Source organism: Podarcis erhardii (genome assembly GCF_964252035.2).
Source record: "Podarcis erhardii genome assembly, chromosome: 1".
Classification (NCBI taxonomy): domain Eukaryota; kingdom Metazoa; phylum Chordata; class Lepidosauria; order Squamata; family Lacertidae; genus Podarcis; species Podarcis erhardii.
Genome location: NC_138497.1, coordinates 108,784,826 through 108,811,499, shown reverse-complemented (window position 1 = coordinate 108,811,499; position 26,674 = coordinate 108,784,826). Strand labels below are relative to the sequence as shown.

General features: G+C 41.2%; 1 protein-coding gene across 4 annotated transcripts in view; it reads left to right on the top strand.

Annotated features, from left to right (window-relative positions):
* The window catches only part of RBMS1 (RNA binding motif single stranded interacting protein 1), a 126,068-nt gene that overhangs the window by 59,128 nt on the left and 40,266 nt on the right, over window positions 1-26,674 (top strand). For all 4 annotated transcript variants that reach the window (XM_081872734.1, XM_081872733.1, XM_081872732.1 and 1 more), the window contains exon 2: window positions 16,501-16,676. In XM_081872734.1, the coding sequence (XP_081728860.1) occupies window positions 16,501-16,676 (176 nt within the window). The remainder of the gene's footprint in view (window positions 1-16,500; window positions 16,677-26,674) is intronic.

The following is a 26,674-nucleotide window of genomic DNA, read 5'->3' as shown; positions in this document are numbered from 1 at the left end:
AGTACAACTTTAAGTCTGGCAGGGCAAAGCCCCCTCTTTCTTTCGCGTCAGTTAATATCTTAAACTTAATTCTGGGCTTTTTGCCCTGCCAGACAAATTTAGAAATATCTTTCTGCCACTTCCGGAAGCACTCTGTCTTGTCCACAATCTGTAATGTTTGAAACAAAAATAACATTTTTGGCAATACATTCATCTTAATAGCAGCAATTCGGCCTAACAAAGAAAGCTTCAATTTTGTCCAACTGTCCAAGTCTCTCTTAATTTCAGTCCAACATTTTTCATAATTATCCTTAAATAGACTCAGATTTTTTGCTGTTATATTCACCCCTAGGTATTTTACTTTTTTAACCACAGTTAGTTCTGTTTCCCTCTGAAACCGTTCTGACTCTGTGTCTGTCAAATTTTTCCCCAGCACCTTAGTTTTCTGTTTGTTTAATTTAAATCCCGCTACCTGACCAAAGTCTTGTATCAGTTGCAATACTCTTTTCATACTAGATTCCGGCTCCTGCAAAGTCAAAACTAGGTCATCTGCAAAGGCTTTAAGTTTATATTGTTTCGCTCCGACCTGGATCCCTTCCACCAACCGGTCCCCTCTGATCATATTCAAGAGCACCTCCAGAACCGAAATAAATAGCAGAGGGGAAATCAGGCAGCCTTGTCGTGTTCCTTTTTCAAAGTTAGGAGGTACTGGACAAGGTAACATAAGATGTTCCACTTCATTCAGCCTTGAAATCAAATTGAAGACTAATTCATTAATTCTTGACTTCTAGAGCTTCCTTCTCAGTCTTTTCTTTAATTTTCTCTTTTTCTTCTAGTTTTTCCTCTTTCTGCAACAGTGACATGATCTCTGCGACTTGGTTAGTAGAAATATCAATATCTTCTTTGTTGATGAGTTCTACCACCTTGGAAACATCATCTATGTCAATCTTTCCATCTTTATTTTCATCTAGTGCTTGGGCAAGCCTGTTTAGTTTGCTTTCTGGTATCTTCTGAATCTGTTTCATCACATTGATAAGCTCATTGATACTGATGATATTCTCCCCAATGGGAGGGCTAGCACTACTGTCCAGCTGTCCATCCACCACTTTTTGTTCTGTCTCTAACTCCGTGATAATTTTGTCAATCTGTCCAATCATTCAGTTCACTCTTTTAGTCAATCACTTGCTTGCTTTAGACTCTTCAACTATTTCTTCTTCTCCCTCTCTTCTCTTCAGACTGAGGTCTGAAAGTGGTGTGTTTTTGTTCAGGAAATTTGCAGCATGAAGTATGTGTTTTCCAAGACGAGTTAAACTCTCCCCAATGCACATCCTTTATGCTTAGCAGGTGATAATATGGCATATATAACTGATTTCCATGGCCCCTGATTCTTGCAATGACCTGTTATTGCTTATATTACTATCTTTTAGCCTGTCAAAAAAGACCTGTAGCAGGAATGGTGAACCTTTGCCTTCTAGACGTTGGTGGGCAATAACTCCCATTATCCCTCACCATTGACCATGCTGAGTGGTGCTGATTAGAGTTGGAGTCTGACAACTTCTGGGAGTCCACATATAGTTGTTGAGGTGCTTTAATGGAAAACATGGTGCAATTACATAATTAGATTTGCAACTCTTGATGGACGTACGTAGTTGTGTTGTTACTGGAAGATGGGTAAGAGCAGCAGGTATGGTAACTTCTGCAATGGTGATAGGGCACTAATTCATTCTTTGGAAGACTATAAGTATACCCTTTGATTAGGTGACAAAGCTGTCCTTGTACATTTATAATACATTGGCTAATCAATGTTGGAGTAGCTAAATATTCTAATGAAGGTTGAGGTAGCCTAGAAACTGCACTTATTGAAAGGATTTATGAGGCTGACTTGGTTTCAATTCTAGAATTTCTGGTTTTCTTTATTTGCATCAGATGATGTAAAGCTTCAAACCACAACTGACCACAGTTTTGAGGCAAGTGTTGGGATCATGTGGATTGTCTGACACACCAGCTTCTTGCTGAATATTTGTATCTAGAGCTTGTTTTGTGCTTCTGGCTGCTTATCCCTGAGCAACTAGGTCCCCTGTGTGGCTTGGCCAAAGTATGAACCCAGCCACTTCAGAGTAATTGCTTCCTTGTACCTAGTTAATTGAGGGACAAGTTGATCTCACTGAGATTTGCTTCTGGTCTGTTTGTATTACATATATATTATATTAGAATTTCTTGTTCATTGTAGCAAGTGCTTCTGTTTGTTTGTTTGATTGATTGATTGATTGATTGATCAAAATCTTTTAAATTTTGTTTTTAGTCTGCGTTGCTAAAGAGCAGTGTGAAATAAGAATGATAAACTGCCAAAGGTAAAAGAACCAAAGTTACACTACCCATCTTCATTAGTAATCATTGTCCTCTAATCCTTTTCACGGGTATTCTAAAACTTTTTGGTAGAGAAGTTCCAAGTAAATTAACACTGAATACATTTTTGCTGAATATGCCTCCTTTTACTAAATATTGATTGAAAAATCTGTTGGCCATTAATGAAGGTCATATTGCCTAAGAGTTTTGGCACATGTATTTTTAACTGGATGTGTATATTGGATCGAATCCACAGGTTCTGGTCCTCCAGGGGGGAAGAACCTATTCCAAAGCCTCTGGAGGTAACCTGCTGAGGGGCCAGAGGACAAATAAACCACTACCCATTTCTTGAAGCTTATTTCTAATGTTTCATGATAAGGATATGCTTGCTTCTGAACAAGTCGCAATATCTAAATAAGTTACTTTCCCTCCTACCCATTGTTTCTTTCATAAATTCCTTAACATATATTGGTGAAGTTGTAGATGGTGCCAAAGCCTGTAGATGGTGCCTACAGTTTAATGATATTTGGCTTTATCCCAATGTTCTCTCAGGTAGTACTGCACTGTCGGGAGAGAGACAGGGAAAGTGTGTCCTTGTTAATTCTCCTCAACCTCTCACTGGCTTTTGATGCCATCATCCATGGTTTCCTTCTGGAGCGGTTGTTGATGAGTTAGGGGTGGGTGGCACCAAATTGCAGTGGTGATGCTTGGGTGGTGCTTTTCGGTTTCGTGGGGCCTTCAGTGTGGGGTTCCTCAGGGAATGATTTTATCCCCTATACTGTTTAACATCTACATGAAACCACTGAGTGGGGTTGTCTTGCTTCAGTAATGGACTAGATGAGAGCTGGTGAACTGAAGATAAATCCAGATAAGATTGAGTCAGTCAGTCAGTTAGTCAGTAGTTCCCTAGACTGCATGGATGGGAGGATGCCTGTTATTGATGGGGTTGCAGTCCCTCTGAAGGACCAGGTACACAGCTGTACCTGGCTGGTGGCCCAGCTGGTAGCCCAACTGTGCCGGGATGCAAAGGGGGGGGCTCCCAGGCAAGGGCAGCTTCAGAGCAGCAAGGGGGGGTGACAAGGCACACACGCGATGAATAAAGCGCCCCGCTAAGAGCGCTCGCCACCACGTTAACGTTACCGCTGCCGGATTCCCGGGTTCCCTTGAGTTTACTCACGCGCTTTGCCCTGGCAAACTTTAGGGGCCCGATCCGCTGTGCGCGCCGTCCCGCAGTGGCAGGGGAGAGTATCCCACGAAGAATCCGGAGGCGTAGTCGGGCTTGCAGCGGCAAAACAAATGTTGGAAGCCGGCTGGATGATTAGGAACTAACGCGGTAGCGTGCTCAGTTCCTCCCGGTGGTCTGCTGCGCTTCCGCCAAACAGCTGATCGCAGTTGCGCGCTCCGTTCCTCCCGCTAGTCAGCTGTTCCGCCGAAGCGCGCTCAGCTGCAAGCGCTTCCAATTCAGCTCTAAATAATGTACGGAGGATTCAGCTTTTCCAGGAACGACCAGTGCTCGCTGCAGTGAAGCTCCACGTGGAAGGTAAAAGCGACTTCAACGAAGAGGGGATCAGCTGTAGAAAACCGCTCAGCTGCTGGGGTGAGGGGAAAAGAGGGCGGTCCCTGGGCGTGCCTGGCCTTAAATAGCCCAGGCCGCGCCTCCCCTCGCCCGCCGATTGGCGGGCTGGGTTGCAGGCACGCCCAGGGATTCCCCAGTTCTCGCGGGGGCGGGAGGAAGCCCCCGCGAGTGTGGGAGGTCCTGCCCGCAATACCCTCTCCTCTGCAGGCACGGAAAGGGCTTTATTGATGGGGTTGCAGTCCCTCTGAAGGACCAGGTACACAGCTGTACCTGGCTGGTGGCCCAGCTGGTAGCCCAGCTGTGCCGATATCTAGAGAGGGAGAGCCTAACCTATGTTGTCTATGCTTTAGTAACCACTAGGTTAGATTACTGCAATGTGTTATACATGGGGCTGCCTCTGGAGATGGTTCAGAAACTTTATCTGGTGCAGAATTCACCAGCCAGGTTGCTCACTGGGGCAAGATGGTTTAAGCATAGAATGCCAACTATGGGCTGACTGCACTGGCTGCCAATTATTTTTCAGACCCAATTCAAAGTGCTGATTTTGACCTACAAAGCCATGAACAACTCAGGACCACAATACTTCAAGGACCACCTCTTCTCATATGCACCTTTCCAGTCCCTGTGATCATCATCTGAGACCCTTCTTTGTGTAGAGGTCCAGAAAGCACCACCGACATGAGAGCGGGCCTTTCTTGCAGTGGATTCCCACTTGTGGAATGCTCTCCCCAGGGATGCTTGCTGGTGCTTTCATTACATATCTTTGGGTGCCAGGCTAAAACATTCCTCTTCTCCCAGGCTTTAGGCTAATTTAACAATCTATAGCCTTTAAAACTATGTGGTGGGGGGGTATTGTTTTTGTTTGTTATTATGCTATATATTTTTTGTGCTTCTATATTGTAAACCAGGGAAGTGGGTGGCGCTGAGGGTAAAACCTCAGTGCCTAGGACTTGCCGATCACATGGTTGGCGGTTCGAATCCCCGCGGCGGGGTGCGCTCCCGTCGTTTGGTCCCAGCGCCTGCCAACCTAGCAGTTCGAAAGCACCCCGGGTGCAAGTAGATAAATAGGGACAGCTTACCAGCGGCAAGGTAAATGGTGTTCCGTGTGCTGCGCTGGCTCGCCAGATGCAGCTTGTCAGAGTGAGATGAGCGCACAACCCTAGAGTCTGGCAAGACTGGCCCATACGGGCAGGGGTACCTTTACCTTTATATTGTAAACCGCTCTGTGATCTTTGCGTGATGGGCAGTATAGAAATTTAATAAAAAGTAAAATAAAATACAGTTTTATTAATTTGTGATAAATACCTACTACAAACAAAGGATAAGTATACGCACAGTGATACAGCAAGCTGAAGCAGTATGCCGTGCTTTGGAGATGGCAGATGCAAAGACTTCTGTGATTACAGGGACACTCTGGTTGCTACATCATTTCCCCCCCCCCCAATACATCTGGGAATCACATTTGCATCCGTGTGCAGTTCACAGATGTATACAAGACTTGTTTGGTGCTAATAAGATCACAACATCCCCATCTGCTTCTACTCAGCTGATTGCTTAGTGTGTTTTTGCTTCAGGTAGTGCATTTTCAAATCACATGCACAAGGTCTCTGAACCAAAGTAACTATTCTGTAACTTCCCAAGTGTGTTTCTTGAAATTTGAATACTAAATAATTTATTGAAGTGAATGATAAATTTCAAGCAATCTGTGCTCATATGCAGGACATGTTGAGGTATAGTCACCTAAACAATGTCTTCAGAACAGTTAAGAAGCATTTCTGAAAACTGGATAATAATGGGAACAATTACCAAATAGTGGCTGACATAACAAAATTTGGGGTAAATTTTCAACTAACGTGGCTCAGGTTGTCACTAATATTTGGCAAGGTTCTTCTAATGTTATGGTGCATTCCATCAATGACTTATTCTCTCACGAAACCCATTCATTAAAAAAGGAGCTGGTGCATGGTGATGCTGTTTGGAATGGTATCTTTGTGCAGAATTTGAAGCTTTGCAGAGAGCCAGTGTGGTGTAGTAGTTAAGAGCAGTAGTCTCGTAATCTGGGGAACCGGGTTCGCGTCTCGGCTCCTCCACATGCAGCTGCTGGGTGACCTTGGGCCAGTCACACTTCTCTGAAGTCTCTCAGCCCCACTCACCTCACAGAGTGTTTGTTGTGGGGGAGGAAGGGAAAGGAGAATGTTAGCCACTTTGAGACTCCTTAAAGGGAGTGAAAGGCGGGATATCAAATCCAAACTCCTCCTCCTCCTCCTCCTCCTCCTCCTCTTCTTCTTCTTCTTCTTCTTCTTCTTCTTCTTCTTCTTTGTGGTTCATGATTTCAGAGGCAAGAGGAATTGTTGCAATGCCTTTTTGGAAAAAAAGACATCACCAAGGGAGGAGAGTTTAAAAAATTTGGAATTTTTAGTTAGCACCCAAAAACAAAATAAAAGTCAGACCTAAAAATAATAGTACCACATCCAGTCATATCACATTTTAGAAGCTACACGATTTCATTTAAGAAATTTATAGTACAGTATTTGTAAGTAGAGCAAAAATTCCAAGCTATGCAAACCCTTTTGAGCAACCAGCTTTCCCAGAAAAACAGTACACTGCCAGTGAAATGATGGATAATTTTTTGTAATACATGACTAACATAACTATTAAAGCCTTTATTTAAGATACATCTGCCAGAAAGTGTTGGAGACATCTCTATGACATGTTGTCTACAATATTTCATGTTCTTTGTGTTTGACTCTGGATCCAAGATTTAAATGTAAATGGAACAAAATATAATGCTCCACCATCTCTTAAGAGAATGGAAGTTGGAAAAAAGTATTTTAGCATTTAGTGTGCATCAGGAAGACATGTTGAAATTGACAAAAATTTGGTTCAGGCACTCTGCTGTAGAACCGATGACAGTTTTACTAAAGTTAAAATCTTGTTACAGCTGCCTAATGTGAAATTCAGCACAAATATTTACCATTCCCTGATAGTTCTGAGTAACTGAGTAATTTTTCTTTCAGAAAAATGGCAAAAGCATAATAGCCTTTTCTGTGCCCATCAGGAAGAGGCAAAGGTTCCATGTTCAGTACAAACAAACATGATTGATTCAGAGTATCTTATCTGTGAAGTTTGTGTTGGAATTGTCTGTGAAAGAATTCACATAGCATGAGCCACACTGTACAAGTCATTAGTGGGAAAGCTGTATGACAACTACAAATAGTCCTGCATTAGTGTACTTTTTTTTTAGTACATTTTCTATGAATGACTGGCCTCCTCAAACTACATGTACATCCTGTTATTCTTCTCTTTCCTCTTAAAATGGCCATTATGAAGCAAAAATTGTGTGCCAAGGATATCTATTATAAGATGCATCTGCTTCTTTGGCAAACCCAGCCTATAGTATTGGTGGTGCTGGGATTGTTGCTAGGTTGTTTTGTCACAGGATTAGACCACAGATGGATTTTCTGGCTAACACAGGATCTGGCTTGTTTCTGTTTTGTTCATGCTTGGAGGTGGGAAAATAATTTTGTGACTATACAGGGATGAAATTGCACCTATGCACAAAACCTTTGCCAGCCTATTTGTTCCTATAACTTCCTCAGTGACGCATTACTATAACTTGTTAAATTGTATTAATTGTTTTGATGAATTTGTTGTTGTTTGCTTTATGCTGTTTTTGATATTACAGTGGTTGCAATGTTTGTTTTTTAATGCTATTGTGAGCCGCTTTGAGCTCAACGTAGCTCAGTTGGCAGAGCATGCAATATTCAAATCCAGAGTCATGGGTTCAAGCCCCATGTTGGACAAAAAGGCTCCTGCATTGCAGGGGATTGGACAAGATGACTCTTGTGGTCCCTTCCAACTCTACAATATTGTTGTTAATATGCAGTATCTGAAGGACCACCTAGCTCTATAGAGCTTGCTTGATTATTAAGATCTGAATCCAAGGCCCCCCTGGAAGTGTTGCCACCTGCAAAAATGGCAACCACCCTGGTTGTGCCATCCCCAGGGACCCTCAGGTGGCACCAAATTTGGTGGTGCAGTAAGCACTATTTAGGGCATATTTATTTTCTCCTTTAATGAATACTTTTATTTCTGCTACAGATAGGTAGCCGTGTTGGTCTGCCATAGTCAAAACAAAACAAATTCCTTCCAGTAGCACCTTAAAGACCAACTAAGTCAGTTCTTGGTATGAGCTTTCGTGTGCATCTGAAGAAGTGTGCATCTGAAGAAGTGTGCATGCACACGAAAGCTCATACCAAGAACTGACTTAGTTGGTCTTTAAGGTGCTACTGGAAGGAATTTGTTTTATTTCTGCTGTTTGTCTTGTGTTGTGGCTGCTTTCCTTCTGGTTTTTAATCTGCTGTTTTTATTGTTGGCAGTAGTTTTTAAATGGTATTTGATGTTAGCATTTTAAGAGTGTTTTTATTTGTGTTTTGCTAGCCATCTTACAGGGAAATCCTAACCATATCTTTTCAGAAACATATCTACTTAATTCAGTGGGACATACTCCCAGGTAATTGGAGATAGAATTGCAGCCTTAGACTCAAACTCTTTAAATAAACCGTCAAGGCTGGCAAATGTCCCTTCTATGAACAGAAGAGGTTGAGATCCAGTAGCAGTTCCCAGGGGAAGAAGACAAGAGAGGCCATTCACCCCCCCACACACACACCATACCCCCCTGCAGTCCTGTACACCATCTCTCACTCTGTTCCTAAGAGTTGCTCAACCCTCTGGATAATAAGGTTTTACAGGGTACTGCAAGAGGACTCATTGAAAATCTTCTGCCCCATCCTCCTCCAGCAGCATTCCACAAGCAAAGTTCTACTCATCAGGAACTCTGTATCCAAGCCATACAATTCCTTTGAAATTTTGAAAATTCTGTTTTACTATTAGGTACCATGTTCATCTCTTCCTGGTTTTCCCTTCATAATTATGAGCCATAGTTAACAGCATGGCACGCAAACCTCCCCTTTCTTGGAGACCATTGAATTTGCAACACCTGCCAAGTAGAGAGTGCTTCAAATTGCTCCCAGTAGCAGTGGGAATTCTACAAGTAGACTGTAGTCCACAAAAGCTTCTGCCATAATAAATCCATTAGTCTTTAAGATATAACAAGGCTGAAGCAGACTAATGTGACTACTATGCTCTCTAGAAGCTGGTCAATTAGAATATTTGGTGATGTGTACCTGTTTTGTTTTGTTTTGTTTTTTTAAAAAAACTTTGCTAATTTTATCTGGTGGTGGTGTTTTATATTATTTTATGTACACAGCTTAGTTTTTTTAATTAAATGGTTTACACCTTTTTTTCTAAATGAGCCAAATACAAATAAAATAAATTCTAATAATTTGAAGCTGTGCTAGGTGACAGCTTAATAAAGCATGGACTGTGAGGTACAGGGGGCAACTGAATTGGAATCCTATAAATCACGAGTGGCTTTCAACTCACAACACAGGGATTTTCTCCACTCTGCACTCACATATGAGGCTGCTGCTACAGGGAGAGGAGACATGAGCCTATGGAAATCAGGAAAAGAACATGAAAAAACTTGGACAAATAAATAAAACACAGGAGTGCTTTCTGCTCACACAGGTTCCTCTTAGTTCCATACTAGTGAGTATCTAATGTGGTAGTCTGTCCTTGGACAATGAGGGTGCTTGGCATATCTCATAGAATCATAGAATCATAGAGTTGGAAGAGACCACAAGGGCCATCGAGTCCACCCCCCCTGCCAAGCAGGAAACACCATCAGAGCACTCCTGACATATGGTTGTCAAGCCTCTGCTTAAAGACCTCCAAAGAAGGAGACTCCACCACACTCCTTGGCAGCAAATTCCACTGTCGAACAGCTCTTACTGTCAGGAAGTTCTTCCTAATGTTTAGGTGGAATCTTCTTTCTTGTAGTTTGGAACCATTGCTCCGTGTCCGCTTCTCTGGAGCAGCAGAAAACAACCTTTCTCCCTCCTCTATGTGACATCCTTTTATATATTTGAACATGGCTATCATATCACCCCTTAACCTCCTCTTCTCCAGGCTAAACATGCCCAGCTCCCTTAGCCGTTCCTCATAAGGCATCGTTTCCAGGCCTTTGACCATTTTGGTTGCCCTCCTCTGGACACGTTCCAGTTTGTCCTTCTTGAACTGTGGTGCCCAGAACTGGACACAGTACTCTAGGTGAGGTCTGACCAGAGCAGAATACAGTGGCACTATTACTTCCCTTGATCTAGATGCAATACTCCTATTGATGCAGCCCAGAATTGCATTGGCTTTTTTAGCTGCCGCGTCACACTGTTGGCTCATGTCAAGTTTGTGGTCAACCAAGACTCCTAGATCCTTTTCACATGTACTGCTCTCAAGCCAGGTGTCACCCATCTTGTATCTGTGGTTAAGGATTTAGTTGGTTTATCTTTAAACGTGTTAAACCTTTCATCCCTAATGTAAACACTGCCTCATAAGTAGACGCTAAAGGGGAGTGCTGCTGCTGCTCCTCCTCTATTTTTAAAACAAACCAACAACCCCAAAACATTTTTTTAAAAAAACAACACTTGAAATCTGCATCAGAACAATTGGATAAAAAGTTACTAGAGTAAAGTTGTTACTACTTCTTTCAGTTATTAAAAATGCTTTCTAGCAGGAAGTAGTTACTGTGAATTGTAGTGGTTAGAGCGCAGGATGAAGTGTGGGGCAACCCAAGCTTAAGGTCTCACTATGCCATGAAGCTTTTGAAAAACCACACCTCTGCTGTCCACGTGTTAACTCAAGCTATATTTGAAAACCCTTCGTTTCATACCAAACAACGTAAACTGATGAAGTGACCTGGCAGCATTTAAGTGAAGGGCAATTACTACTTCAGACCTTTGTTCTCAAATTCAGAGGCATTTTGGACGTGCAGACACTCACACTAATTTAGGTATCTTGGGCAAAACACTTCATCTCATCTTATATTTTAAAACTACACCTGCTGGTCTTTGTACGTCAAGACACTGGCTTCATGAAAGGCACGGCAGTTAAGTGGATTAAAGCTGATACTTCACGTTTAATTCCTTGTCGCAAGCTGAATGCCAATGGCAAGATTGTTCAGATCATCCAAATATTCAGCTAGTACTTCATTCTGAGACGATTTCCTCATAGTGCAGACTCTCCTTCAACCAAATCATATATTAGATTACTTGGGTACTGAAAACAATCTCCTTACCAAAGTTAAGAAAATACAATTAGCCTTTATATTCAGCTTATTAAATGTAATAAACTAGCATTTGCTTTGGAGAATGGTAGATTACTATCTGTCCATGCTAGTATGCAACATTTCAGATTTAATTCCCTAGTAAGGGGCAGGAGCCATAAATCATTGGCTAATTAACTTGGCTAACTTAGTGAATCTATTACATCTGGACATCTAACATTGCCTTCTTTCTTTTTGGAAGAAGGTGGCCTCACTCTAGTGACAAGTTAAGTCTGGCGCATCCTCCTAACATCTATTGCAGGTTAGGTATACAGAGCATAATTGTGTCTGAGGTCTTAGCTTTACTACAAATGTGTGATGGTTTTCTTACATTTTTAACTGCTGTGGCTTTAAAACCCTGGAAATGAATGGCATACTGTGAAGCATGCTGAGAATATTGTTAGACCTCTAGACCACAGTTCAGGGTACAGAGTGGCAATCTTGTGCACCCTATGTAGGAAGCAGTGCTAGAAACTAGCCAGGCACCAGGCACATTTTGTGACTGGCATAGGTCCAATTGCAATCATGTGGCAATCCCTGGATGCCAAGTTTCCCCTTGGGAAAGCAAAAATTCACTTAGAGAAGGATCTGAAATATTTACCTTGAAACTTGAATTTCTTTTGTTCTGGATTGTTTTATTTTCTGTTTTAATGTGTTCTAAAGATTTGCTCTTTAAAGTATAAAGCAGTACAGAAATGAAAATAAATAATAATAATAGTAATAGTAATAGTAGTTTCAATCCCCAAAAAACCCCCCAACAACCTGTGCCTAGACATTTCATTGTGGCGACCATAACCCTAGGCTTAAGGTGCCATTTGGCGATTAAATTATTTATCTGAGTTTCTAACACTGGTAGGAAGTTGGCTTCATTTAGACCAATGACACTTACTTCCAAGCAAGTTATGCATAGGATAGCACTGTAAAACCTCTAAGCAAATAAGCATAGGATCGCATTGCATGTCTTGTACAGGAAGACGCATCCTTAAGACAGGCTGCTTCTGTTTAAAGGCCAAACTAGGGCAGTCCTGTGTGTTTAAACATAACATGGTCCTCCTCAATAGTTTAAAAGGGGGCATGTGTCTTAAGCAAAAGGGTTGTCCAGATTAGGAGAGCTGAACCATCCCCCTCCTGAGGTTTATGTCACTGCAGCTTGGCTGTCTTGATAATTTTTCTCTCAACCAGGATCACTTTTGGCATCTGATTCCCTGCTAGGAGAAAAATGAAGGGAGCTGAGCCACTGCATTGTTGAAGAAGGGTGTGTCCTCCCTGGGTACATGGCTCTAAAATCCATCACCCATTCCACAACAGGATCAGGCAATCTTTGCTGTGGGTCGTGCTACTTCTGATAGAATCTGTTGGAGGCTGCACCATGGTGGTGGGCAGAGTCAAAATCTGTTTCTCTCTTCTGTCATCCCCCTCCCCCCTTTTTCCTCAATGACCTGCATAAAATAAGGTTCGAGGGCAATGGGTTACCTACGCTTTGCAGGAGGGCAGGTCTGTGTTTAAATAATAATAATAATAATAATAATAATAATAATAATAATAATAATAATTTATTTTTACCCCGCCCATCTGGCTGAGTCTCCCCAGCCACTCTGGGCGGCTCCCAATCAAGTGTTAAAAACAATAGGGCATTAAATATTAAAAATTTCCCTAAACAGGGCTGCCTTCAGATGTCTTTTAAAGATAGGATAGCTGCTTATTTCCTTCACATCTGAAGGGAGGGCGTTCCACAGGGCGGCCGTCACTACTGAGAAGGCCCTCTGTCTGGTTCCCTGTAACCTCACTTCTCGCAATGAGGAAACCACCAGAAGGCCCTCGGCGCTGGATCTATACAGCTGCCTCACTATCTGCTTTGGCCCCTAATTGCAGCAATGCCCCTATGTAAAAGGAGAAGCTTTCTTTTTCTCATCAGAAGCTAGAGGGTTGTATCTTGATTTCATGAAGGCTTTTGACAAAATCCCTCATATTGCAGGGAAGCCAGTAAAATGTGTACTGGACAAGATAACTGTTAGGCAGAAGGAGCTGCATTGGTCCCAACCCAGCAGTGCACAGAGGGGAAAATGAGCTGCATTTGCCCCAGTGTCATGCAGCTTGTTCTTCTATGTGCTGGACACTGATGGTGGAGCGAGTCCCTCTACCAGCAGTGCCCAGCAGTGGTTAGCGGACTCTTGCTGCAGTACCAAGAGGCTGCTGCACCATGCAGATGACTCCTTTTCCTTGATTATGCAGTTCACCAATATTAACTAGGCGCTTTCCACAAAGTGGGACTTGGGATAATATAGGATAATATTGAGAGAGTCTTCCCACTCCTGCCCTATTGTGTGTCCTAATGCTCCCATCCTGAAAATTATTGCACATGTTATTTGGATAAGGGTCTTCCGCAAATCGGCCTCACTAGTGTTGAAACAGGACTCAGATTTACTTTGCGTATCTCTTTGTAGATGATTTTTTGGAACAAAATTCTTTCATCTTAATGAAACCGTGTTATGACATTCCAACCACCATCCCATGGCTACAAATATTTCTTGAGATATTTAAAAATGAAATGTATGGCTGACTGCTGTGCTGTGGAAAGGTGGGGAGATGTGTCTGCAGTATTAGAAATTTCCATGCCCACTTCAACAATTGAGTAGGGCTGTATGCCAGCTCCCTCGGCCAGTAAAGCGCCGCAACCCCAGAGTCGTCCGTGACTGGACCTAATGGTCAGGGGTCCCTTTACCTTTTTACAGTAGAAACTGGTTCTAATTTCTTATTCTTCATCCCAATTACTTGGGTTCAATTATCAAAGTAATTGGCTTTCAGCTGCTATTTGTACAGTATATGCCATAGAAATGTCCATAGGATGCTTTAGCTTTAGGTGCATATATCAGTGTTTCCCAAATTTTAAGTAGCCATGGGAGAAATTCAGCATAGCAGTTACAACAATCATTCTGTCAGCACACACTTTTCAGCTTGCCAGATGGAATGATCCCCCATTCCAACATACACTTCTCTGAGAGTTCTCCCAAGCCATTTTTTTTTGGGGGGTGGGGGCGTCTTGGGTACAAGTTGAGGAAACCAGGGGAAGCCCCATTGCACTAATGGAAGCCCTTGTGCAGGCTTCCACCAGTGGAGCTATTCTGCCCATAGTGTCAATAAGCATTTAATTGAGTTGAAATATGTCATTTTTAACACAATTTATAGTCTCCTCTCTTAGGGCAAAGCACTAAGCCACTAGGTCTTTTCAGGCTTCAGACAGTACCTAAACATTGTTTAAAACAGTACTTATGAACAATGTGTTTGGTACCCTTGGAATTAAGACTTTCAGTTTTTCCATTGCCAAACTTTCATGCTTTGTCTGTGCAGCTGGCTTAGACTTCCAAGCACAAGTGTTTTTGAAAATCTCAAGTCTAGGGCACAGTCCAACTCAAGTCCAACTCTTGGTTTCATTCATTTAAGTCAGAGTGATTTATGCATCTTCTTTACTCTTTCCTTTGAGCTTAAAACTGCTTAATTTTGGTTGGAACATTTGGCTCGTCCTCTAAACGTTTTCCCTCATTTGGTAATAGAAATATTTGCTGTAGAAATAGTGGTTGCCCTTAATATGCTGAGTGGTTTATATATACATTCTTTGTTTCAACATTAAAAATCCAAGTTAATTTTATAACTAGGAACACATGCAGAAAATATGACCTAATTTGATGCCTGCTCTTCTTGTCTGTGGGTGTGAAGATCATTCACATTCATATTGCATTGTAATTTTATTCAACTGTTTAAAATATACGTATCCTAAAAAGAGCATGAAAGCAAACATCACAGGGACTATTAAAAAGTTGGCTAATAATATAATTGTGTAGTTCTGCTTATATACATCACAACAGAATATTAGAAATATGACACTATGAAAACTGTAACTATATAGTTAAGGTCCAGTACAGCCTCTGACCTGATTTTATGCATTTAACATCGTATTTGCGTTTGGGGGAGGAAAGTCATTCTAGTATTACTCAAACCCAGACCTTGAGGACATGGGTGGTAACAGTCAGAAACAAGGGAATCAGTTCTTATATCGGGGTTTTCACTGCTACCAGCTAATATATTTGTTAACAGAGAGATTGTTCTTTCTGGCTTTGCTGCTGGGATGATTATTCTGACCAGAGAAAACATAGAAGAAGCATATTACTAACTTTGAAGCTTAAACCTATTTGGAGTAAACAGATTATGAGGTCCAGAATCCAACAGAAGAAAACAACATAGACATATGCTAACCAGCTTACCCCATAACTTTGGCTAGCAGTTGCTAAGAATTTTCTCCATATACAGGAGGCAGGGCAGATTACCCTTGCAAAAGCCATGCTGGTTTTGCTTCAGCAAGACTTGTTATTCTATACCAGGGGATAGCAAACCAAGGCCTGGGGGCCGGATGCGGCCCAGTCGCTTTCTCAATCTGGCCTGCGGACGGTCCGGGAATCAGCATGTTTTTACATGAGTAGAATGTATCCTTTTACTTAAAATGCATCTCTGGGTTATTTGTGGGGCATAGGAATTCGTTCCCCCCCCCCAAAAAAATAGTCTGCCCACCTCCAAGGTCTGAGGGACAGTGGACCAGCCCCCTGCTGAAAAAGTTTGCTGACCCCTGTTCTCTATGGTTGGTAATCCAGTACACTTATAATAATGGATGCCATAAATGTACATAGTTCAATGCAACAGAACTAAAAATGTCAACTCTTGCTTCAAGGAGCTTACAGCTAGATCTTGATGGGTGAGTGAGGAAGCTGCAGAGCAGTAACAAAAAGGAGAAGTAAATTAATAAAGAATAATTGTTGTAAATTCAGTTATGTACATATTTTCAATGAGGACTAAGCCATTCAGTGTGTTTGAACTTAAATAATACATCACCAAGCATGTACATTGCCTCTACCTGAAAAAATTCTTCTCCCTTCCCCCTGCACAAAGGAGTGGATAACTTTCCATGATATGACATAGTGCAGTATGTTTAGGGTAGACACAAGCTGTAGATATAGTGAGCTCATGCTGATTTGACAGCCTTATTTTAAGTTGGAGGCTTTAGCCTGGTCAAAGAGAGACATGCTGATGACAAGAAGTTTATGTTCTCTACATCTTCAGTTGTGCTTGTCTGTTTAAAGAGAAACATTCTACCTTGTACTATATGCCATCCTGTGAAAGGGCAATATGATGTATTTGCACCATAATACGTGTGTCGTCTCCTTGCATGCTTTGAGTGACTTGCTCTGTAGGCTTCCAAGGTGCCGTGGAAGCAGGGATATTTGTATCACGGAGTAATAGCATCAAAACTTTTCCCAGGATGAATCAAGGTGCTGTGCAGTTCATACTGTATGTCCTAAATGAGCTCCTCTGTTCTTGCTTTATTTTTCAGCAGCCCATCGTGCCTGCCCATCCAATGGCTCCTCCTAGCCCCATCATCACCAGCAGCAATAGCAACAACAGCAGCAGCAGCAACTCAGGATGGGATCAATTAAGCAAAACAAATCTTTATATCCGAGGTCTGCCACCAAACACCACTGACCAGGACTTAGTAAAACTATGCCAACCGTAAGTATACATTTTGAAAATTGAGGGATATGTTGCTAAAGTGAGAAGGTGCTTTAAGTAATTTTGTGCAGGGCATGCAAACAACCCCTAAATAAATAAATAAATGAACGAATAAATACTGAAGCGTAGTAAGTCAAAATGGTTGAAGTTGCCCATATGCATCACCTGTATGCTGTACAGCAACTTCTGTTATGGAGCTGTTCACTTGCAAAAACCTCTTCCTCGTATATAAATATAAATATAAGGCTGTTGTTTGCAAACTTTAAGAGGGATGCTGTTAGCTTTGCAGAAATCATTTGAATAAAAACTAGTAAAATATTTGTGCTGTTCTTTTTTAGGATATTGTGCCTCATATGCAAGAATGTATATTCTCCTTATTGGAGGAATGTCTTTTACACCTCATACTACAGTGCTGTACGAAAAAAAGTTTGACTAAATCCAATTACGTTCTTTCGTATAAGCACAAAAGCTTGTGAACTTGGAAGCATAACAACTATAAGAGAACCTACATATTATAGCACTATATGTTCAAGTTCTTGGATGGGCATTTGTGGAGCAGTGCTAGTGGCTGTTTACCTTCCACTCACAGTTATTTGGATCCAACCCTTTACGTTTATCACTGAATCAAGTGGCAACTGTGTAGATAGAACAGGCCCAGATTTCTCTAACAAAAGATATCCAGATAGGTGCATGAGGCTTGGGTCACTGCAGGCAACATATGTGGGTCTATGAAAGCTAACTTTTTTCAACATGGTCCTGAGCAACTAGAAGCAAATGGTTCAAGAAGATAAAAACTAGCTGGCCTTTGCCAAGTTGTCACTGTATTAATTTTATGGATTGTGGAAAGTTAAGCACAAGCCAAGTTCTTCCCACTAAATTTCTCTTTGGACAATGTTGTTCCCTGCCTTATTAATGTGCTTTTAGCAGCAATAACATACAAAGTGGTTTGATACCACAGCACCCTGTACTTGGCAAGAGGGGCAAAGTGATACAAATCTTTCCAGTTTGACTTTAAAAATTACACCTAAACTGTTCATTTGTATTTCTGTTCTGGATTCTTCTTCCGGTTTCAGAAGGAGCTTTTGCTATATTTGTGTCGCTCTTAGTTCTGTTTCCATTTGTTTCTGCCCCTTCTTGCTTCGTCCACTGCATTCATCTCGGTTTTGGCATAGTGCTACTGGCAGTGATAAACTTGAACATGTTTGTATTCTGATGATTATTTTCTTCTTTTGGGAAGAACTTCTTTTGGGAAGTTGCTTGAGAGAGCTCTTATCTAATTACAGGCATGCTGTGTTTTTTACCTCCTTATTTGTAGCAGTAAAGTTATAATGTTTGCATTCTTTTTTGTGCTGCTTTGGGTGCTTTTTTAACAGATTAATGTGGGGAAAGTACTTTTGCTGGGGAGACCATTTCTTGTTGCCAGTCTGTTTCCTCTTTGGGTATCTTCTATTCCTCACCTCTATTCATCTGTTCTTTCTAACGGGTGTACAGCTTGTGCTTTTCCTGCCAGATTGGAACAGACTTCTGTATAGTGTATGTCAAACACTCGCTTGGGAGAGCAGGTGTTTTCAGATGGCATTAGTGGAGCTCTCGCTGTAAGTGGGGAGACAGGACTCTGTTCTCAATAGGTTGCCCTATTTTGAAACACAAATGTACCAGTGTTGTTTTGCTTTAGGACAGCCAAGTCCTCCTCCTGCTCTTTGAGAGACTACGGAATGATTTGAGGATTGTGCTCATTTGGACTTTTTGTTGAGGTGATTTGCAGCTAGTGTTTTGCATTTTCAAATTATCATACAAATGCTTCCCAGGGGGATGGATGGATGAGGTGAATACCTATATAAGTCCCATGGTTCAGAACTTAAGAACATGTTGTACTTTGATCCAAGGATAGGAATTCTTATGCATAGCACTTTTTTGTGATGATGGCCTTTTCTTGGCTGGCCCCCATTCATTCTATAGTTGGGTGTCATAGAATAGAGATGGTGATGTTGAACTTCAGCTCTCATCATCCCTGACAATCCTTGCTGGGGCTGATGGGAGTTGGAGTCCAACATTATCTGGAGGGCCACAGGTTCACCACCATAGAGCAAAACCGTTTGTGGTAAGAACACCAGACTGCTGCTAAAACCTGATGTCCTCTGTTATCTTTACAACCCCACACTGTAAGAAGCAGTGTAACTTACCAGTATGCCTGTGTCAGGAGTCCATTGGTTGGAGATACTCCAAAAGAAAACTTTTTTTTTTTGCACATTTCTCTTTTTTTAGTATTAAGTGGTGTTCTGTTCTTAAGTGGCCCTCCTGATGCTGAAACATGGTTGACATATCTAGCTTTGAATATTCTATTCAAAATCTATTTGATTTGATTCTTTTTAAAAATCCTGGCAAGCATATATAATAAAAAAATCAGAAACAAAGTTCTTGCTCAAGTTCTTCCTCTTCCTATAATGTTGCTGTTATGGCTGCCACACATAGACATTAAACTGAACTGCAATTAGAAAAGCAGCTGTTCTTATGATAATAAAATTAGTGATATAATTACGGCTGCAGATCACAGTCCTCTTCCAGAATTGATGTAATAATGGACCACGGTCTCTTAAAGACTAGCTTAGTGATACATGAACCAAAGAGACTGTAAATCTTTTGGAATTATGCCTTTATAACCCTACTTGAACTTCAGAAAGATGCACATTTAGCCTTAGAAAGTTGAACACTTTAGCACCAAGGAAGCAAAACTCTTTTTTTGTAGGCAGGTAGTTCCAGCATAATCCAAGAGGTAGCTGAGTTGATGGCTTTATGTGCAAAACATTTAGATGTAACAGTCCAGCAATAAGCTTTTCTGCTACACATGTAGCCTATTTTTTGTAAATTTGAGTAGCACCAATAAGCTTGCAGGTATTTCTACATCATTGTTTAATTAGATAGATTGTCTTCATTTCTGCTTGGGTAACTAAATTAGTAACCTTAGGTTTTCCTCATTTGCCTCCCAATTTCATGAATGCATAGTTCTGAGATAGTAGTTACTATGAAATGGTGTATCCTGAAAGAAGGTATTGTTGCTTGACTACCTAGAACCCTTATGAAGAGCACTTCTCATTGCCATTGTTACAGGTCTCTCTTGCCGTCTATAATACAAGTAAGAGGCTTAGTTGGTGGTGATGCCAAAGAGGGCCTTATCCATAGTAATTTCCAGATTATGAAACACATTGCCCTTGATTATGGTTTGGCTCCTACTATGGCAGTGAAAACTGGTTTGTATCAGCAGGCTTATATGCCCAGCTGGTGTTTGTCAATGTACTTTGCTTTCCCATTTCTTCTTTGGAATATTATACATGCTGCATTGCTTCTTACCTGCTTATCATTATTACATTCAAGTAGTTTAGCTCTAAGATGATTTTGGCCACTCATAAGAGCTGAAAAAGTGGCATGTAAAAAGTTAAAGTAAGCAAAATTAAGATAAACACTTGAATATTTGTTACAAACTTAGCCATAAGTATGGGAAACCAGCAAAGCAGGTTTTAAAATGTATGCCAAAAACAATGGCAGCTTGGCTTGGTACCACTGTTTTTTTCATTTGATATGAGGAAAGACGCATGTAGCAAGATTTAAATGCTTTATTGGCAAGAAGAGCACAGAAGACCTGACTGACATATTCCTCCACTTTCTGTGTTATTTCCATTCTTGTGAACCCCATCAATAAGATCTTGTTCCTTCAAGTCATGACTGAGTATTTTGTGTAGAGGAGATCATGGTGCAGAGAATGTGCATTCCATTTGGGCTAACATGTTGCTAGTTTCAACTGAGTAAGTAACCCTAATCATAATCATCACCATTGCCAATCTTGCTACTGTTCTTAATGGATTGGTGTAGTAATCTTACAGTTAAGCCTCATAATGCTGCACCTTTAGTGGCATGGCACCCACCTCTTCTTACTCACGAAGTATGCACATGTCTCTGAACTGGCAAGATCCTCATTCTATCAGAAGAACACGGGGAAGAAAGTTTTCAGTGTTGAGTTTTATGCACAAATGCATTGTTTGTCCCCACTAGCACAGATATTTGCTTCAACATCATCTTCTCACTGCACCATGTCTCCCACTGGCTGTCCTTAAAAAAGGAGGACATGGATGCAGTTGGGAATTAAACTCTTTTTTCTCCTCCCTCCAAACAACAGCCACTGATGGGCAGGGCTGCAGATCTATGAATCTTCTCCTTGCTGGATCTTGGATTACTGAAGGGCCACAAAGAGATTGGTGTGCAGCAGTGAATCAGTCACACTTTCTTACTTTCTGGGTGGCAAAAAAAGATACTAGTTAGAAAGTGAGGTACCTCAGCTGATTAGCAGATCTGTGTGCACTTATCCTATTCTCTGGTCTGGGAAATGGGGATATAGAAAGATCCTTCCCTTTGTGCCTAATGCATTGTTGTTGTTTAGTTGTTTAGTCTAATCCGACTCTTCATGACCCCATGGACCAGAGCACGCCAGGCACTCCTCTCTTTCACTGCCTCCCGCAGTTTGGTCAGACTCATGTTTGTAGCTTCAAGAACAGTGTCCAACCATCTTGGCCTCTGTTGTCCCCTTCTCCTTGTGCCCTCCATCTTCCCCAACATCAGGGTCTTTTCCAGGGAGTCTTCTCTTCTCATGAGGTGGCCAAAGTTCTGGAGCCTCAGCTTCACGATCTGTCCTTCCAGTGAGCACTCAGGGCTGATTTCCTTAAGAATGGATAGGTTTGATCTTCTTGCAGTCCATGGGACTCTCAAGAGTCTCCTCCAGCACAAGAAATAATAAAATCTTTCTGCATTAATATCTGAACATGTTACCTGGCATACTCTTTGCAATTCATTAACATGCCTTGTGCATCAAAAGGAAAAAGTGCACACTGCTATGTTGTAGGAACATAGGAAGAAGCTGCCTTACAGAAAATGTATCTAACTACCTTATACTACTAGAGCCATCTAGCTCAGTGTTGTCTACAGCAACAGGCAGCTGCTCTGCAGCATTTGAGACAGGAGTTTTCCACAGTCCCATCTAGAGATGCCAAAGATTGAATCTGGGATTTGCTGCTAAGCCACACTCTTTAAGTAATGCATGTTTGCATCATTTTATTTTTTAAAAAATATCCTACACAGCAGGAGTAGCCCACATGGCACTTTCCAGATGTTGTTGGACTGCAGCTCTCATCAGGTGATCGGGGATAATGGGACCCAAGAGCATAATGGCTATGCTTGCTGAACAAAGATGCTAAGCAATGTTGTAGGAATGAGACTCCGCTATTTGATGGCCTTTCAAAATTAACTATTTCAGAAACCTAACCATTGATTAAGCCTTTAGAGGAAGGATTTATTTAAATTATTCCAGTACTTTTAATTTTATCATTCTTATTAAGCATCTTTAATGCCTTCAGTTTAATAATAACAATAATTCCTCCCCCTCCCCCCAATTTAATGACAGCTCTTTCTAATTCTGGAATCAGAGGAGGAAATGCTGATCTTTTTTAATTCAAATAACCCAAGGAATGAATTCCTTTGTGGTGTAAATTGTTACCACTTGGCAAGGATCCTGTTTTGATCTTGATTAATGTATTTAAATATAGTCTTATTCAGTGTTGCAGCTAATATTGAAGTGCTTGCTTTGAAGTCTTGGCTGAGTGATTATACTGGGCAGTAAGATTCAAGAGAGAAGCAACCTCTTGTTGTTCTCTCCTCTGAAATTACCGTGGCCTTTTCCCAGTAGGGTGCTCCTAACTGGGCTTAGCCATTAAGCTTGTTTGTTTGTTGCTTCATTTGATATGTTATGGTTAGGCATCAACCCCAGAAGTCCCTGGATAAAACAACTTCAGGGATCACTCCAATTCTCAGAAAGGTAATGCTTCCTATTAGGCCTGGTGGGAGAAGGGAAGGCGAAGCAGCAGATAGTCTTAAATGGATATGGTGTTAGACCTGGGGTGACCAACCTGGGAGGACTCACCTCTGAGATGAGGAAGCCAAGATAAGTATAAAGCCAGCTGGGAGCACAATAGCTTTTTGCTCTGAAGATAAACATATTCCTCCCCTCTATCATCAGGGAGTTGGGGTTGGCAGGTACATTAAACCTGGCTTGTTTCTGAGGCCACGCTTACTGTTCAGTTCAGTACAAAATAAAAAAATTCCTTCCAGTAGCACCTTAAAGACCAACTGAGTTAGTTCTAGGTATGAGCTTTCGTGTGCATGCACACTTCTTCAGATACACTGAAACAGTATTAGTGGAGGCTTGGGAATTCCCCTTGCAGAAGGGAAGCACGCTCCACACATCAGGGTGGGAAACTGACCCTCCATATAATTTTTGGATTGCAATTCCCATCATCCTTGACCATTACCTGTGCAGAGTAGGATTGATGGGAGTTGGAGGTCCAACAATATCTGGAGGGCCATAGGCTCCCCACACCTGCTATATACATATTAATATATATTTGTAACCTTTGGTTATCTTGTCCTGGTGATCTACTGTTCTTTACTTTTTAATACCTTTGAAGGGGCAGCCAGAATACTGGGATTCTAATAACTTAGCCTTTTAAGAGGGGGGAATGACATACAGTGGTACCTTGGGTTACAGACGCTTCAGGTTACTGATGCTTCAGATTACAGACTCCGCTAACCCAGAAATAGTACCTCGGGTTAAGAGCTTTGCTTCAGGATGAGAACAGAAATTGCATGGCAGCAGCGGGAGACCCCATCAGCTAAAGTGGTACCTCAGGTTAAGAACAGTTTCAGGTTAAGAACGGACCTCCAGAACAAATTAAGTTCTTAACCCGAGGTACCACTGTACTTTAAAAGGATACTCACCTAGGTGTGTTCAGGCACTTCAGTGTTCTCCCTCGTGGTTTCCCTCATGTTTTATGCTAGCCTTAGTTTCTCCTGTTGAATCAGAGGCACTCTCCAAGTTTGAAGAAGGACCGTAAGTCTGTGATAAAACAACCACTTGCAGAAGTCTCCATGATCAATCCCTGGCATCTCTAAGGTAGGGCTAGGAATGTCCCCTAGAGAGCCAGTCCCAACCAGTGTAGACTGTACTGACCTAGATGGACTCAATGGTTTGACTGGGTATAAGGCAGCTTCCCATGTTGCTCCAACCAGTCTGCTGCACAGCATGGGGGGGGGGGGAGGTGCTACTAGAAAGAAAGTCAGAGCTTGGCTTAGTAGTTATTGTTACTTCATTGGAATATGTGTAAATAATGTTACAGTCAACTCATTAGTGTGCAGTTAGATTTTAAGAGAGAAAATGAAGCTATGAAAAAAGAATTACAACTTTGATTTTTAGATACTGTATCTTTTCTATTTGCTCAATTTGTATTGTGTGTATAATGTTAGTGTGATCAGTTTTGAAGGTGGAATATTTTCCTATGGAAAACTACAGTAATGGAAAACTTTCCACCCCATATAATGGATTTCAGACCACTGTTTAGGAGGGTAATTGACTTAATTTACAATGGTTAAGTAGAAGAGCATAGGAATATAAGGGCATCAATTACTCTTCTGTCCCAATTAAACCTATTCATGTTCTTTCTTGTATGTTTCAAGACCAATAGTAATGAGAGGTAGAAGAATAGCATGTGTGTTGCTCTTAGATGAGATGATCCCAGTCTCCTAAACATGGTTAGACAAAAAGAACATTGCACCATCACCAGGCCAAAGTAATCAAATTTTGAGCTTAGTGATTGCTATACTTTCCTCTTGCTAAATCACAAAAAGCAAACTATGAATTTTGCTTGTATGAATGCCACATTAATTTTTCACAATTCACTGTTCAGTGTAATTGGCCCTCTTTAGGTGTCTGTCTATACTATTGACCTTGCTATGCCTATTCATTACCAGAGATCCTTGGTCAGTAAAGGGTCGTCTGCAAGCTTGGATCTTATTTATTTTGTTGGATGGATTTTTCATTTGTTTGTGTTCTGCACATTACTGTGAAACACAGTAAATTCATGATTAGCTTAACCTTTTGGCCTCACTTTATAAAGAAAACAAAATTATTTCTGTTCTCACAGGAAGTGTGTGTGCTTGTTCTTGGTGTATACATGGCAATATTCCCATGGCTTGTGGCATCCCACAGTTGGACAGAGGTCTTTCCTATCACCTGTTACCTGAGCCTTACAACCAGTGCTATTTTTCTAGAAAAAGAGGTGTCAGAACTCACCATGAACGTCTCTCTTGTTCTCTTATAATGGCAATGATGCCCACCTGAGAGGTGCCAGAACTCAGTTCTGGCGAGTTCCCTGCTTATAACTCTAAATGCTGGGGATTTAACTTGGGATGCTCTTCTTGTAGAGCATGCACTGTGCCACTGAGCCATAGTTGCTCCCACTTTGTGATCTGTTTGAGTGTTGCAGAACAGAGCCAGTTACTATTTTCCTTCTACTCATAGTCCTTTGGGGATCCAAATGACTAGAGCATGGTGTCGTATCACATGTTTTCATGGAAGACAATATTCTTAAAATAATTAAAGGATGCTTTGATCTGTCTTGCCAGGCTCTGTCTTCTGTCTGGTGGAAACTTTCACATTGAAACTTCTGTAACTAAAACTGTTGCTTTCCTCTCTGTAAACCAGTAACAGATCTTATAGTCATGATTAGGAAATGCACTTTGATGTGTTTATTCAAAATGTCCTAGAGATGACACAGCCATAATACACTTAATTCCCTATTCTTCTATTAGTATACCAAAATGCACTCCCCATATTGAAACAACTAAGTTTAATTTTGACCAAAAATATCCCTGTTCAAGGCTAAAATAATGTGTGGGTTACTGCATTTCCGGTTGGATTTTGGACTACACAGGCTGGTACCCAGTCTCTACAAACAGGAGGAAAGAAACATTTCCTGACTTCTAAAGCATTTCCCTCCTTTCCTCTTGTTTGCATAGCCTTCATTTCATTTCCTGTGCCAAAATTATTGCACAGCTGAACTTTTCCATAGCAAGCTTTGCATACACAAGACAATTTAAATGTCATGGGCTGGATCCAAAGATGGGTTAGCAAAAGAAATCTGGCACTGACACAAATTGTTATGAAACAACCAGCAAAAGGCATTGGCTGCATTCACACATCACAGTAAGCCTTAAACCATGATTGGTAAGCCAAATTTTGTTCTTTGATCAAGGTTTGTTTAAATTTAGACATACTGCTAAGCCAGACTTTGTTTCCTCTGCAAGCTAATAGGAAGGACCAAAGTGGATACAATTTACTTATATGCACTACTTCATGGTGTATGACTTCCCATGATGTGCAAACATGGCCATTGGGTGACACAGTGCAAGAGAATTCATTCTTCTACCTTATAAATCTTAATATGGCTGATTTTGGGTTTTTTGTTGTGTATTTTGTGTTTTTGTGTTGTGAACCGCTCTGTGGTTTTCGGATGAAGGGCTGTATACACATTTAATAACTGAATTAAATTATTAGTATGCATAAGTACTTCATAGAAAACAACCATGAACTTTAATTTTCTTTGAAACCATGAAGCATAAAGTTAGATTTACCTGGTCCCTGAAGGGTCAAGCTTCATAGTAACACAGAAGCACAATTTAAAACATTTTTTTTAAAGGATATAATTATTTTTATGTTGTGAAAATAATTGGGCCCTCTTCAAGTCTTTGAACAAAGTCATCTCACAGGTACATGCAAGCATATGTCAAAACACTCCAGAATAAAATTCTACTTTGCTTTTGAAGTTCTACTAAGGCTGCTGGCCACCAGGTGATGTGGACATTCCTATCACAGTGGGATGCACATCTCGCTGTATCCCTTCCCTCCAGCACTACAGAGCCTTTTGGGAAAACACATGCAGGGTCATGCTTTGACACTGATGTCAGTACTTTGAATGAGACTGAACTTCTGTCTTTGCTTCTGCTCCTCCTCTCATGCTTCCAGAATGCTTTGTCCACTTTCCCTAAAGGAATAGCATCCCCATTATCTATAGTTATAGGCCTAGTCCATTTCTCTGTCCTAAATTATCCATCTTTGGGAA